This window comes from Anser cygnoides, chromosome 2, assembly GCF_040182565.1.
Source record: "Anser cygnoides isolate HZ-2024a breed goose chromosome 2, Taihu_goose_T2T_genome, whole genome shotgun sequence".
NCBI classification, from domain to species: domain Eukaryota; kingdom Metazoa; phylum Chordata; class Aves; order Anseriformes; family Anatidae; genus Anser; species Anser cygnoides.
Window position 1 is genome coordinate 101,657,903 of NC_089874.1, and position 14,598 is coordinate 101,672,500.

Here is a 14,598-nt window from a genome sequence, read left to right on the forward strand (position 1 = left end):
GTGCGATGGAAATGCTTATTATTCACTTGGGGAAACCATATCCATTCATGTCTTTTCCTAGTTAAGAAAAGACTTTCCCATGCTGAGTGTTAGAGGGAACAAATTCCCTTTTCTGTTGCACGCAGCCAAGATCTTTTCCCCCATGGTATCTTACAGTCTATTTCACTTTAGTTTTTGCAGCTAAGAAAAAAAAGTTATAGGTGCCTGTATAGTCACAAATGATTCAGATTTTCATAACAGTTCCTAAATTCAGATTCACTTCTTTTAATAGCCTGCCTTTCTGTACTTCTAGCTAAGGTCAACTAGCCTTTCGCTCGCTAGACAAGAGGCAAGAGGTTTTGCAAGGTTCACAATTTCTTCCTGAAGAACTTCAAAGCTTGAAAGCAGTGATCTCTAAGAACATACTGAGCTGACAGGAATAATTACAACATCTTGTATTTGGAGCTTGTTTATTTGAGTGTCCCAAACTACTTTATGGAACACAGAGATCACTCCACCGATCAGTGGAAGGAGGCACGGTGATAGCACTAACAGTGCTCTGCTCCAGATCCACGCACAAGATGAGGAATATTCCTCTTGCTGAAGCTACAAAGGTCGTTAAAGAGTCTGCAGTTGCCAAGCAACACCCAGCAGCATCATCTGAAACCGCCTGGGTGAACTCAGAGCGTGCCGGCTGAGCGGGAGTCACCAAAGTGAGAACTCAGGCTCCAGGCACGGGGGTGAATTTTATCACCGGGCCAGCAGAATTTAAAATCTTGATTTCAGGTTTTCTGTAGGTGACACTCACAAGAGTAAGTACGATCTGCTGAACTGGTGTGAAGGACATGATTTACAGGGTTGCTAATACCTTTTCAGGAAAACAGGTAGCACTGGCTGAGCTGACAAGGAGGCAAGGTGTGAGTTCCTTAAAAATGTATTAAAACAAAAAGGAGAAAAAAAATGAGAGAGTTGGACAGAGCACATAAAACATATTTGCCAACAAGGCTGCCTAATATCCCAGGACAGCGGAAACTGGCAGGCACAAGCAGGACTGCTGGGCTAATAAATACAGCAGCCCCTCTGCTGGCTCCTCCGCTGCTACACAAAGTGCCTCACTGCCTCTGTGAGCTTGCAGCGGCAGCAGCACAGCTCTCATTGCTGCATCCCTGCCAGATGTTTTGCAGCTGAGCTCAGAACGAGTTTCCTGCAGAATCAAAGCTGCATCAGCTGATATCTGTAGAGCTCAGCCTCCAAAGAGTCAAAATTGGCCTATGAGGAATGGAAACTAGCATCCTGTTATTATGAAGCATTTATTTTTCAATAATATACAGGCAGGGGGTCTTAGAGATTTCTTGTTAACCCTGATAAAATTACTAAGTTATGTTTTCTTCTTTTCTAATAATACCCAATATAATAAAATACTTGTAAAAACCTGTCATTTCTTGAAATTCCTATCCCATACAGAAAACTGTCCATCTGAAAAAAAGTATCTCCTGTCTTTCACTGCACAGGACATTAAAGTTATTTTGTCATGCTAAGCAGGGGAATTACACCCACTCATTGTGCAAGTGTAAGAAACCCCAACTGCAAACTTTGATTCATACTCACAGTGCTCCCATTCTGTAGTGTCTCCATGTCAGAAGCTCAAACCCCCTGCAACTCACCTCTCTACCTAGTTCTGTAGTAAGACCATTCCTCCTGACCATGAAAGTGGATGACCACAAGATTAAGCCTTCCCAAACATGCATCCTCAAAGAGATAAGCACTCCTTTTACCTTCACGGCTGCACAGCATGTCAAGCTATCACATATATGCTCTCACTTGCTTCAACACAGATCTTTTAACATAACCATTTTGATGAATAAAACAACACCTGTCCTTCTTAAATGACTTATCAAAGCCAATAGAAACACTCCATTTTTGAAAGAAAAAAAAAGGGGGGGAGGATGCCATAAGGTAGAAGCACAGAAAGGGGAGCCACCCCCTCCAGGTTATCAAATTCATTTCTCCACAGTTCTAGGCAGTAATTTAATGGGAGCTCAGTAAGAGTTCACAGAACATTTGCTCCATATGCACAGACCAACAGAAATTTTTGTACAGAAAATGCATGATCTCTGCAGAAGCTTTCTGTACAGAAGCTTTCTTTAAAGAGGCTCATAAATACTTTGAAACCAGGTATTATGAGAGTGGCTAGCCTTTGTTATACAATCTTGTTTTAGGAAACTACATTAAAACTTATACTAAAAGAACATTACAGTTGTATGCTCAGCATTAAAAGAAAAAAAAAAGCTACAGTGGTATAATCAGATGGTTAACTTTCTCCTCTTGTGTGCATGCATCACAGCACATGCATCTAATTCCATAGCCATATACCATTTATCAAATAAAATACCAATTTTTTAAAAAGTTTTTGAACGTCAACTCTTGTAAATTGCTTATGAATAACTTCTACGGATTCTTTTACAATGCACATATACAACCCACCTTACTGCAAGATATTAAAGGCTGTAGGGGATGTATGTTTAAGAAAACTAAAGAATCACTTGTGAAGCAACATGAGATCACTATTAACTAGCCTATAATGAACAAAAGACACATAGGATGAGCACCACAAGTAATTTCACCTACCCATTCACATGGTTTCTGAGAACTTAATCTACTAACCTAGGAGGGTGGGTTTTCATAGTGTAAATGGGAGACTTTGCCATGCAACCACCCTACAGTCACTCTCACCCAATCAACTTGTCTGGCAAAGAGAAGGAAAACTGAATCAGAAAAAAAAAGACGGCAGCTCTTTACCTATCTCCAGTTGCTTCCAGTTCTAATAAGTGTCTGATGAGTATTTAGGTTGCTAAGCCTTTTAGGGGACTTTTCCTTTCTTGGTGAAATGGTTGCAACTCAACCGAGAAAAATTTCAAAACAGCAACTGATTTGAAAAGGCAATGCAGATAAGCGGTCTCACCATGGAGAATTCTAACAGACACTAGAGCAGCTGTGAAACAAACACTCAACATTAGCAATGCAGTGTTACCACTAAAAGGTTTCCCATCATTTGTTTTTCTTTATAAAGTAATACCTAAATACTGAAGACTAAGTTTTTAAATTTAGCTCCTAATTTAATATGCAATTACTGCTGCCCTGATGGTGTTTTAATGGCAATATATTTTTATTGGTGACTTCAAATGAACCTCATCTGATCACCTTAACCCTTCTCTCATCATGCTTTAGTTAATGACTCATTACCTGTAGTCACACCAGGGACATCTGTAAGGCTTTTCTCCAGTATGGACACGCTTATGTCGTGTCAGATGTGATTGTGTTGTGGAAGCAAAGTTGCACTCATCACATTTGAATGGTTTCTCTCCTAGAAGGTGACAAGAGAAGATATGCATTATCAATTTTCATCAACAGAAAAGGAAAACAAATCTAAATTTCTGGCAACCCCCTTGGGACAGATTTTAGTCCATGTATATATCACAACAGCAAATGAAAAATACATTTTCAAATATAACGTATAAATTACAAAATACTACTCTTACTATGGCATATACACATCTGAAACCAGCTGACTTCCCGTGTGGTGTTATAACAGCAAAAAGGAGGAGACAGAACTGCATGAAACAGGGTAACCAAGTTACAGGGGCCTTATGTCATGAAAATATCTTCACCAGGAGAAAGGCATTCCTCTCACCCTGCATCTTCTGTTGAAGCTGGGCCCATGCACAGACTAGAAAGAAATGCTTTTGGAGACAGAAGGCGAGAAATCAGTCTGGAGCTTGCATTCAGTGCTCAGAAATGAATATATCTAGGAAGAAATTATCTTTTTTTTTATATAATGTATCTCTGCTCCAACATTTTTCATGCATAAACTGGGACTAAGAATATGAAACAACTCAGTTCTCCATCCCCCTTCTCTTGCTTGCTATTCTTCTGTCCTTGCGAAGATTTTCTGAAAAGTGGGACAATTTCAGCAGAAAGACTCACAAGGTTAATGGGGAAAAAAGAATAGACTAAATATTTTCAGAAGACTAAAATTCAATCTCTGCAGAATGTACAACAGCACTGAAAAATTCTAGAGGACTACTAATTAAAGAAAGATAAAGATCTCTACTCTAGCTTATAAGTTGTTATGTAAAAAGAGTATTTTTCCATTCCAGTTGAGGGGTGGAGCCCTCTGAGAGCGCTAAGATAAAATCTCATGACAGATACACATACTGTGAAGCCCAGCTAAGACACCTGCATCCCATTTTTCCAACTAGTTGCACCAGAAATACTCAGTGTGGCTCAAAGGCACATATAATTACCACTTAGAGAGGAGACGGGTTTCTTTTTGTATGCAGAAGACAGAAAGCAGCTCCTAACATAGGCAATCTTGATCGTATTGTGGAAGCCTTCAGAAGTATTTATATCTTAAAGATTACATAAGGAATCAACATCCCTAACTTAAGAAGTCTAATTAAAACTGCGAGGGACAGACACCTACCTGGTAGACTGTTCAGAGGTCTAGAATAGGAGGCCTCAAAACTGAACCCTAAGTCTCTAAGGAGGCACAACCCGCAGTTTTTCAGAGTGACAGCAAGAAACCCATCACCAGCAGAAGACACATGACTAGCAAAAGGCCGCCCCCAAGCAGCCATGCCTCCAAGCCAGATTTTCCAAGCCTGCTAAAAGCACGAGACAATCAGGACTTCCAAAGGGACTTTGCCAGAATTCTGAGCAGACATAAAAATCTGCATTTCTCATTCTTGGAGACTGCTTTTTCCCCCTCTCAAGCAAAAAAAGAAACGCAGGGTCCTTGGGCCTGAAAAGCCTGTAAGGATGGACAATGGAGCGGCTTCTGAAAGCTCCATAAAGAGTTGGAATAATTGCTTCTAGCAGCTGCGGCAGAGAATTTCAGCTACTATTTTTCACTTATTGTTTCATGGGACATGGAAAGGTGAAGGGGCAGGACACAATGCAGAAGCCTCTATGCTGGACAAATTGAGACTGCTAGAAAGTATGTCTTTCTGCCCCAAATGGGGTTTTCTTGTCAGACACTGACTCTCTGCTCAGGAGAAACCGATTCTCCCAGCAGCTTGAATGGTATTGGCTTCGTCTTCAATTAAACTCTCTGGGAGGCCATAGACTCCCTAGCAACACAACCTGTTCTTGAACCGAAGATTTCCTGTGTCTGATTTATTTTACCTTCTAGCATCAAAGACAGCAACGTTCTCAAGCCCAGGTAGTAAAGCTACGGGCATTTTAGGTAGCATAGATGCTTACTTTAAATTCTTTGATTTAAAATGCATTTGGAACCTTGCGAGCTCGCCCCCTTGCTAAAAAGCAGATCTGAACTAAGCGTGGATTTTTAGTTCGCCATTTGGTGGAGGACGTGTTGGGGAAGGGCTGCTGCTGTGCTGGGGCAGGGCCAGTGGAGCTGACAGATGAGTGAGGGCCCGTGGAAGCCGGGAGGGCTTGGAAAGTCCATCGTGACCAGAAGAAAAATGATAATCCTCGCCCACTGCTCCAGGAAGTTTCTCCTCAGGAAATCCTTGTGGCTAACTGCTCCTGTCAAGTGGACGATGTATAAATTTCACCTGACAGAAAATACATCACAGCAGTACCACACAACAGAAGCCAACTAAACTGGGGAAAAAAATGACTGCCTAGCATGGCCTATAATTCTTAGCAGCTGCACAAGGGGAATAGTATTTATTTTTACTGAAAAATTAACCAGGTTGGTATGTACATTAGAAAAAAACTAAAAGATTAGGTATTTCTCTGGGTTGAGGGCAGGGTTGGTCTGAAGAGCTGTAGCAGCAGTACTTTTTACTACTCATTTTCTTTTTCTTCATTATCTTCAGAAGAAAACGTTCTTTATCTGTCTTTGTGTCCCAATTTTCCTTCTCCAATCCCTGCCCCCAGACATTTCAGCCATCGAACTTCATTTGACTTTTATACTGGCTGCCATTAAACAGTCCAGAAGGATTCTCCCTCAGCCCCAGTCAAGGATCTAATTAATATAAACTTAAAATCACAGAAATCAAAAAAGCAATAATGACAGTATTTTTAAAATAATATTGCATGTAATAATTATAAAACAGCGTATCGAAAAATGTGGGAGTAAAGACAAATTCTACCTATTTAAAGATTAAAAAAAAAAAAAAAAGCCACCAGCCTTTACCAGTATGGAAAACTTCATGCCTCACCAACTCTAACTCAATCACTAACAAACCCATGAAAGAGAAGGACAGGTGCCCCAGAATGCCCTGGTGGTCAGGAAGCTCTATGGGAAAAAAAGGAAGGTCACATCTTCCAAAATTAAGGAAGAAGTATCTTTGTGGGTTTTTTGTTGTTGTTGTTTTGTTTTTAACATAAGCACTTTCAAAAAGCATGATTTCCAGCTATAGCATCACAAAAGAAGAAATGGCTTTGCTTTTTTGACAACAATACTGTGAGCAACCTCTGAAGTACTTTAATTGTCTAAGTCACCTGACACACAAAATTTCAGCTCCAACAAAGCTTGCGAAAGAAATCAATAAAACGGTGAGATGGTGGGGAGCACTACTCTGTACATAACAGGCAGTTATTAAGCCGGTCAGCCTCAGCTCTGCACATTCTACTACTCTTAAAAAATCATGACTAAGGCTTTTTTTTCCTCCTGCCTCTCTGAAAATGTATCCTTCAAATTCTGCACTGATTTCTTTAAGCATCCGTCTTATCTTTTCATCCCAAATTACAGCTTTCTTTTTCTTTCTTCCTTCCTCTTTTCTCTTAAATTACCTCTTTTTAGTTCTCTGTCTTTGATGATGAGCTTTTCAGGACACAGAGCATACCTTGCTATAATCATAAATTTCTATGTGCAGTTATGTTCTCAACATATAATTTTTAGAGGAAAAATGAAATAACACAATAACAAAAATTACAAATCTTGGTGATAGATGCTTACTTGTGGATGGCAAAGTGAAGATTTTATTTACAATCATGACTGTCCAGACAATTTCCACTCACAAATTATACAAAGCATTTATATGAAGATCCAGCTTTTATATAAATGAAGGAAAAAATAAATAAATCTAATGATGCCTTCAATTTAAAAGTCTTCAATGACTAATCAGAATCTTAGCAAGACGAAAGAAATTTTCCTCAAAAGGAAACCATTGCTCTAGGTCCTCTTTGTCTTTCACAGGATGTGTTACGCAGGACAGAAAGAACCTCAGAAGTTTTATTTGTCCTAAGGAATGAGTAGACCTCGAAACGTGGCCTTCTGCTTACAGGTTACAGGTATTTTCTTCTTTTTTCCAACTATTTCTAGCTTTTGTTGAGACTGTTCCCTGGAGGGACACTTACAGGCTTGCTAACAAAGACTGAAATATATTGAAGCAAATTCTATTTGCTTTTAGTTTGGTCATCTTTTTTTCGCATATAAGACATACAAAAATAACTACATCCTTAATTACTTTTTGTTTGTGTGTTTGTTTTTTATGACAAACCCAAAGGGGAGGAAAAATGATCTACTTGATAATTTCTCTTAAGCAGAGAGAAAGTTTTTAAGATACCCAGGGTTTTGGTGTCATTTATGGCTAGAAGTTTGCTTGAATTAAGTTCTACACTGTGCTGAAAATGTTGGCACAAAGTGCAATGAAAAACAACACAGATCCTCTTCAAATTTCACCTCGTGTCTTGTTGAAAAGATCGGTAAGTCGTCTTAACTGTGCTACATATTCTGTGGTATTCAACACTATTATTTTTTAAAGCTGTGGTGGGGAAGTTGAAGGGGTGAGGATACATTATACATTAAATTCAATGCTGAGTAATGTAACTACACATTAAAGTCAAAGAGCAGTTCACATGAGAAACAGAAAAACAAAGTGAGTCACTCATCTGGATAAAAACACATATATTATTAAATTTTCTTTCTTTATTACATTGACCTATAAATGTCTTGAGAAGTGCAGGATTGAAATGAGTGAGCAGAACTGATCATACAGTGATCTGTATGATATAAGCCACCATCTTCAAAAAGTCATGAAAATATCTGAACAAAGACACAATCTGCCCAAGCATTTCCAGAGGTTCGGGGTAACGCCCACAGAGCTGCCGTGTACACTAAGTGTGCTTACCCTCTAACGCTCTACTACTGTAAAGGACTTCTGTGATTCCCAGGAAGATGCCACCACAAACGACCTGAGAAGCAACTGTAGCCTGCTATTGTGTAAAAGATGCGGATGGGGTTTTTGCAATTTGCAGGAGTACTAACTAACATAAAAAAGGAGTTTCACACAACAGAACACAGCCTGTGACTGATCAGCACTGTTGGAATAAGCTACTTATGACAGTACAAAATGGAGGCTTACTGGGAAAAACGTAGAAGCAGCTAAAACTACTGTGATACTGAAATGAAGTCAAACAAAGAAGGAGAGCAGAACAGTAACAACAACAAAAAAATAAAATTAAGAATTGTTTTCATGTTTTTATTTCAAGCCAGAAACAATTCTATTTTCTTTTTTCTTTTTTTTCCCCCCTGTCATTTTATAGTTTATTCTGATTAAGGCAAAGTATTTAAAATACACGATGCAGCACATATGTTTCACGCATCTTTTTTGGTGGATGACTTAGAGGTTATTTACTATTTTTTATTATAAAATTCTGATAATCATTTAAATTCTTTGTAGAATTCAACTCATTCTAAATGCAGCCAACACAAAAATTTGCAACATTATTTATCTTCCTATCTTAGGGCAGGTTTTGACTTTTTTACTGGGACAAAATATGAATTAATAATCTGGTTAAAAATAATCTTGTCTAAAAAGAGAAGAAATAGAGTAAGAAGCAAAAGCATCAAAAGTCTAAGTGGCCAGTCCTACAGCCAGTTCCCCTCTTGTGTCGAATATCTATCAGAGCAGCTGAACGTTTCTCTGGGGGTGTCAGGACACCTCAGACCTTGAGGCTGGGATGAGAGGAGGCTTGTTAAGCTGGTCAAGACTCCTCAGCTACCTCTGAGGATTTGCTCATTTGCCCTTGAATCAAAGGTCTCTGACAGGTGATAGAAGTAAATCTTGGATTGGAGGATGTTCTCTGTCAGCCCCCTCGACAGTTTGTGTTACAGTAGGGAATTATTTAAGCCATTTAGACCATTTTTGATACCTATCCCTTTCAAACCTGACTGTAATTTGCTTTGGCATTCTGCTCAGGGAAAATTGTGTCAACTGGGGACACAGAAGAAAAAATACAGGTACAAAGAGGAGTGCGTGCAGCTAAGAACTGAAATAAAGTTGTGCACTGGATGAAAATACAAGGGAACCCATGTAAGTGCAACAGTGCAGACAAAGGTGGATTGTGTCATTCTCCTCGAAACAAATAGAAGCTACAGATAATTTTTCTGCTAAAGAATCATCTCTGATTGTTTGTGCCACAGAGGCAGATAAATGCCAAAAAGATAGATCCCTCTGCCTCTGAGATACTGTCCTGTATAGTATAAAGTTAATAGCAAAGTAATAACGAGCCTCCAGTCCTGACATAAAATATAAAGTTATGCCTGCTAGACGCAAGCTTCATGATCTATAACCTGTGAATCCCTGTGATCATAGCACAAAAGCCTCTACCAAACTGGCAAAAGAAGGGCAAAACACTATCCAAAATGTGGACAGCTTTTCACGAAGAACATACCATTTTTCAGCCTAATTTTAGACATAATCCAGGAAATAATATGTTTTTCTATTAGCTTGTGGCCTATTGATACAAAACCCATAAATACATAGCCTATGATAAGGCTTTACATTTCTGATAAACTAGATATGTACTCACATAAAAGGTAAAGACAAGACGTGTAAAGACAAGCATATCCATTTGTTCCACTTTTCCATTCCGAAATCATTGTTTACTATCTGTGTGGCTGCACTGAGTCCTACACATAGACATGATCCCCATGTACCACATGGCAGGCCAATAAAAAACAAAAGATAGCTCCCATCCAATTGATAACAATGATTTATTTCTACTAAAAATGAAATAAAATAATTTTCATTCTCAGCCCAGATTTGGTAAACTTCAGTGAACGTGTGAAAATTCTTCAAAGTTCCAGAAAAATGGACACTATTAGTTACAACTGAAGCACACAACTTTTATTCCAGTGGTTACAATTGCTCATTACCATTCATGGACTGTTTTACTACAAAACCTATTATACTTAAATGCTTCTTCTTGGACATTTTAAAAATACAAACATCTTGCAGTGAATAGGAACTGACTGTGGCAGTACTGTATCGCAAATGTACATTTCTTGCTATCAGAAGAAAAATTCAGAAGTATGACTAGAATTACAGGCAAAATTTGGCCTTTCATAGTTTATATACAGAGCAAATCCTTTCAAAAGTATTTCCAGATCAGCACCAAAATCCCCGCCTTTCTGCAAGCATCAGACGTCCTCCAAATATGGTTGCCTTAATAAACTGAAAACAGGGTAAAAAGAATGGCTTCAGGCTCTCAAGAAAGACAGTAGCTGCTCTCCAGGAAATTAAGCATTTTGATGGTAAGTGTCCTGAATTAGGATTATTCAGGGATAGAATAAAATCTCCCACAGAGATTCCTTTGAAAAATCCATGGAAAATTCATGATATAACTACAGCTTCTAATTTGTTAGCTATTCTTTCCACTGTACGTTAGACAATGGTCACTTAACTCACACAGCAATTCCTAATACTATATTATTCTCATGCTAGTCAGTAAAACAAAAACTGCAGTGGTTTAAGCAGTGATGCTTCTGCCCCTGTTTGAACAAAATCTATTCAAATAATCAAATACTTACTAGGAACTGCTAAAAACCGCAATTAGGGTAAAATGTATTAATAAATGTTTAATACTTACACTTTTTCTGGTCTTCTGAAGCTAAGAACCAATTTAATTTTATCTGATATTAAATTTTTATAACAAGGTGGTAGGAAAGCTTTACTAATTCTGGGAGATAAATCCTGCTTTACATGCTAACAGTGTGGTAACTTTTAAAGTAGCATCTATTAATTACAAACTATCTTAAAATTACGAAAGGGCAAATGAAACAACACTAGCTTTCAACATTGTCTCACTCCAAAATAATGGATTAATCTATATGTAGTCTCTAACTTTCACCCAGGGACATTCTAGCAGACTCTTGCAAAATCTTCACAGTAGGTAATCTATTTGGGCCTTGGAAAAAAAAATAGTATACTTAGTGTTCATTTAAAGAAGAAAACCAGTCTTTACAATTCTACTTTCTTTAGAAAAAACACCAAAAATACCCCAAAAAGCAATTACTCAAACTCACAGCTAACATATTTGACGCAGACCTTGGGCACACAGATTCTACAAAAATGAAAAAAAAAAAAAAAGGCAAAGTAAACAGTGAGCCAATGTATTATTTGTGCTGTAATGTGCTATTTGACTTGCTTTACTCCCCAGCGTAGAGGGACTGCCTTGCTGGAGAAAATATACCAAGGAGTAAAGACAGTTTTACTGACCTGTGTGTTGCCTCCGATGCTTGGTGAGGGCATGACGTGTCCCGCCGGCAAAGCCACAAAGGTCACAGAGGAACGACTTCTCGCCTGTTGCAACAATAAACAGATGAGGGACTGCGGAGGTCACAGATCATTAAAACATATCTATCAAGGCTTTCAGGGTTACTAATTCCTCCAATCAAATGTTTCCATGTAAATATGTCAAATGGGAATGAAATTACCACTGCGGTTTATTGACTGTGATAAAATCTGAAAAGCACCACTGAACATAATTACATACTTGTCAGACCCATAAAAATTAGCTTTATTATCAATGGAATGGTTTTGTACAACTTCATTTCTGTTAGATGTCTTCCAGATGGGGCTGCTTTATGCACTTGAACAGTTTTTATGCATATCCTGATTTTTTACAATTCCCATACATCTGGCCTTTCTGTGCTGAGTAAAGATTGCCTGGAAAAAAAGTTAATATACTGTATATATGATTCTGCTTAAATAAAATATATTGAATTTACTAACAAATTAAGGATACTGAGAAATTTTCAACAGACTAGATCACAGTCATCTTTAGTTACCTTCTCTTTATTAATAAGTATTAAATTATTTTCTTGAATGTATTGAAGAGCCCAAGCAACAATAAAAGCCACATTATTCAATACCAGTGGCAATTCAGTACTGTTTATGTTTCTAAAGTTTTCATGACATAAAGAAAACAGGTCTGGGGATTGCTACTGAAATTGCAGCAGAACTCGTATTGTTCATCTTCAAATGACAATTCTTCATTCCAAACCTCTGGAACAATTTGAGAGATTTTGGCAAGCTCACTACTCATTAAAAGTGTGTAAATGCTCCCTTTATTTTTTTATTTTTTTTAAATAGAAGCTAAGATTTCACCCTGTTGGCTATAAATATGGTCTATCATTTCACAGCAATATTTTCACTCAGAATGTACTAACATGCAAGGCAGTTTCATCCCATAAAGGCCACGTGGAAGTTCATTATGGATTAATATTGCTAGCCTCAGATACGGACTCAATAACCTCAGATAAGACTGAAATTAAAAAAGTATTTTTTAGAAAAGAGTCACGTTAGTCCTTTGGAGCCAAATTGTCTCCTTTTGCAGCAACGCTGGAGAGGGGGCCTGTGGGGGATGACGCTGAATTCATTGAAATTAAGAGTCTCCTTCAGATTCTTCCCTGTGGGGAAGGAAATTCGGTTTCTACAAGAGATGCCTGGGTTAAGAGGTCAAGTGTCACATTGCCATGTCCTCCTGTGAAGATGGAGGGGTGGAAACCTCCACATCGTTTATTCCCACATAACCAGCCACGCTAACACACGGACCTTCACGAGAAGCACTGTGTCTTCGGGCAGCGTTAATATAAGCAAGAGACCATCCCATGAGTGGGTTGGCTCCCCGGGCAGCACCACAGGGACCGGCTGCTCTCTCCGACCCACCGCTACCTCGAGCCAGGCCCACGGGCACCCCAGCTCCCTGCCCTACTCAGCACGGCACAGGAGTCTGGGGCCACGTGCTGTGGGGAGGGATGCAGTTCCTTCCAGACTTCCAAGACGGCCTGAACCCTGCACTAAAATGGGATCTTAAAAACTCTGATTCACCTCTACCAGGTAGCTAGGCTATGAAATATGATCGGCACACATTAATTTTCACTTCAAAATGGGGTGAACTATGTGTCATCGTTCTGTGGACCCAAATCTGATCGTGAAAACTACAGATGGAAATTTTCACAGAATCATAGAATTGTACAGGCTTTGGGGCTTTTCTGAAAATTTGGTCCATCGATAAGAGTATCACCAGACTTTATCTAGGTACAAAACACTTTTGGTGCCCCCTTTCATGTGTCAATTCTAGCCATCAGTGATTACAACAGATTAAAACTCGAAACAGGAAAAGCAGAATGAAAATCCACACTGATAATCGCTATCTGTTTCACATGAAAAATGCATACATCCTAACTGATATAACAAATTCTGAATTTTACTGTAAAATGTTCATCAGTAATATTATTACTGAGGTAATGCGCAATTGTTACAATAGAGATTCCTGCATAATCTTTTTTCCTTTTTTTTAAATCAGATCTTCACCGTGTAGCACTTCAGTTCATCAAAATATCAAAGAAAAGGAATAGAAGGACTATACGTATTGCTTAATTATAATTAAATATTAATTTAATTAATTAATCGATTTTAAGTATAAATCTTTCTAACTAGCTCTAATGCCTAACACCCCAGCATAAAATTCACACTTTTAAGTTAAATGCTGTTCCATGCCTACCAAGAAATTGTTCATCATCTATATATTGTCATAAATTAGCTCATGTTGTGTTTAACATCTCAGAGCAGACTTCAGTATGGCCTGCAGCTTCCTACACTAATGAGGACGCAGAGTACCCATAGCGTCTTCGCAAGCCTACGAATTTACCGGGTATTTTATATTTGGGCATTTGGAACAGCTTTCTGAGCCACAGAGAAATGATTCTAAACCAAACAACAACTTTAAAACAGGGAAATCGATCCATCCTACGAAATTATATGCCAGTTAAATATTCCACACTCCTCTAGGTTGGATATGGGGGCTCTCATGCAGGCACAACATTTGAGCAAGTCACTGAGGCTCTGGATCTGAAAATACCAGAGTGAAGGAGATTTGGCCCCTTTTTTTTTTAATCCTAGGAACGGAGGTGATGCATTTAATTTCCTGCAACATCCATTTTTAGACATATTTACAAAATAATTACCTTATTTGTGTGTGTATGTATCACGGTATATGCACAAATACATATATCCACACAAACACACACAGAAAACTTCATTACCTGTGACTTTAAGTTCAACTGTGCAGTATTTCTTAGCCTTGAAACTTGAAGTGGGTTGAATCCCTCATATCCAAACATAATATTTCATTTGATATTATGGGCATGTATTGATACACAGATGCATTTTACATTCCTCTGGACATGCTTAACAATTTTATCATTCCCACTTCAGAATTTGCGACTTTTTAACTTTTAGGAAAATGTAAAGGCAATATTTCACCTGCTGTACAGGGGGCTGATCTAACTTGCCATGTTTATATGATAGCAGAAATGCAATAGAAAATGGTCCTTTTCTTAACAACTTGAATTAGTTT

General features: G+C 38.4%; 1 protein-coding gene and 1 long non-coding RNA gene across 9 annotated transcripts in view; one reads left to right on the forward strand and one right to left on the reverse strand.

The window, feature by feature from the left end:
- ZNF407 (zinc finger protein 407) overlaps positions 1–14,598 on the reverse strand; it is a 338,196-nt gene that overhangs the window by 125,019 nt on the left and 198,579 nt on the right. For all 7 annotated transcript variants that reach the window (XM_066992723.1, XM_066992722.1, XM_066992725.1 and 4 more), the window contains 2 exons: positions 11,454–11,537; positions 3,223–3,343 (listed from right to left, as the gene is read on the reverse strand). In XM_066992723.1, coding sequence (XP_066848824.1) covers positions 3,223–3,343; positions 11,454–11,537 — 205 coding nt within the window. The remainder of the gene's footprint in view (positions 1–3,222; positions 3,344–11,453; positions 11,538–14,598) is intronic.
- On the forward strand, positions 654–9,521 carry LOC106035997 (uncharacterized). Of its 2 annotated transcripts, none has more exons than XR_007169114.2 (3): positions 654–791; positions 7,148–7,242; positions 9,153–9,521. It is a non-coding gene; the product is annotated as an uncharacterized lncRNA (long non-coding RNA). The 2 variants fall into 2 exon arrangements; XR_001207050.3 differs by lacking the exon at positions 9,153–9,521 and adding an exon at positions 8,125–8,434.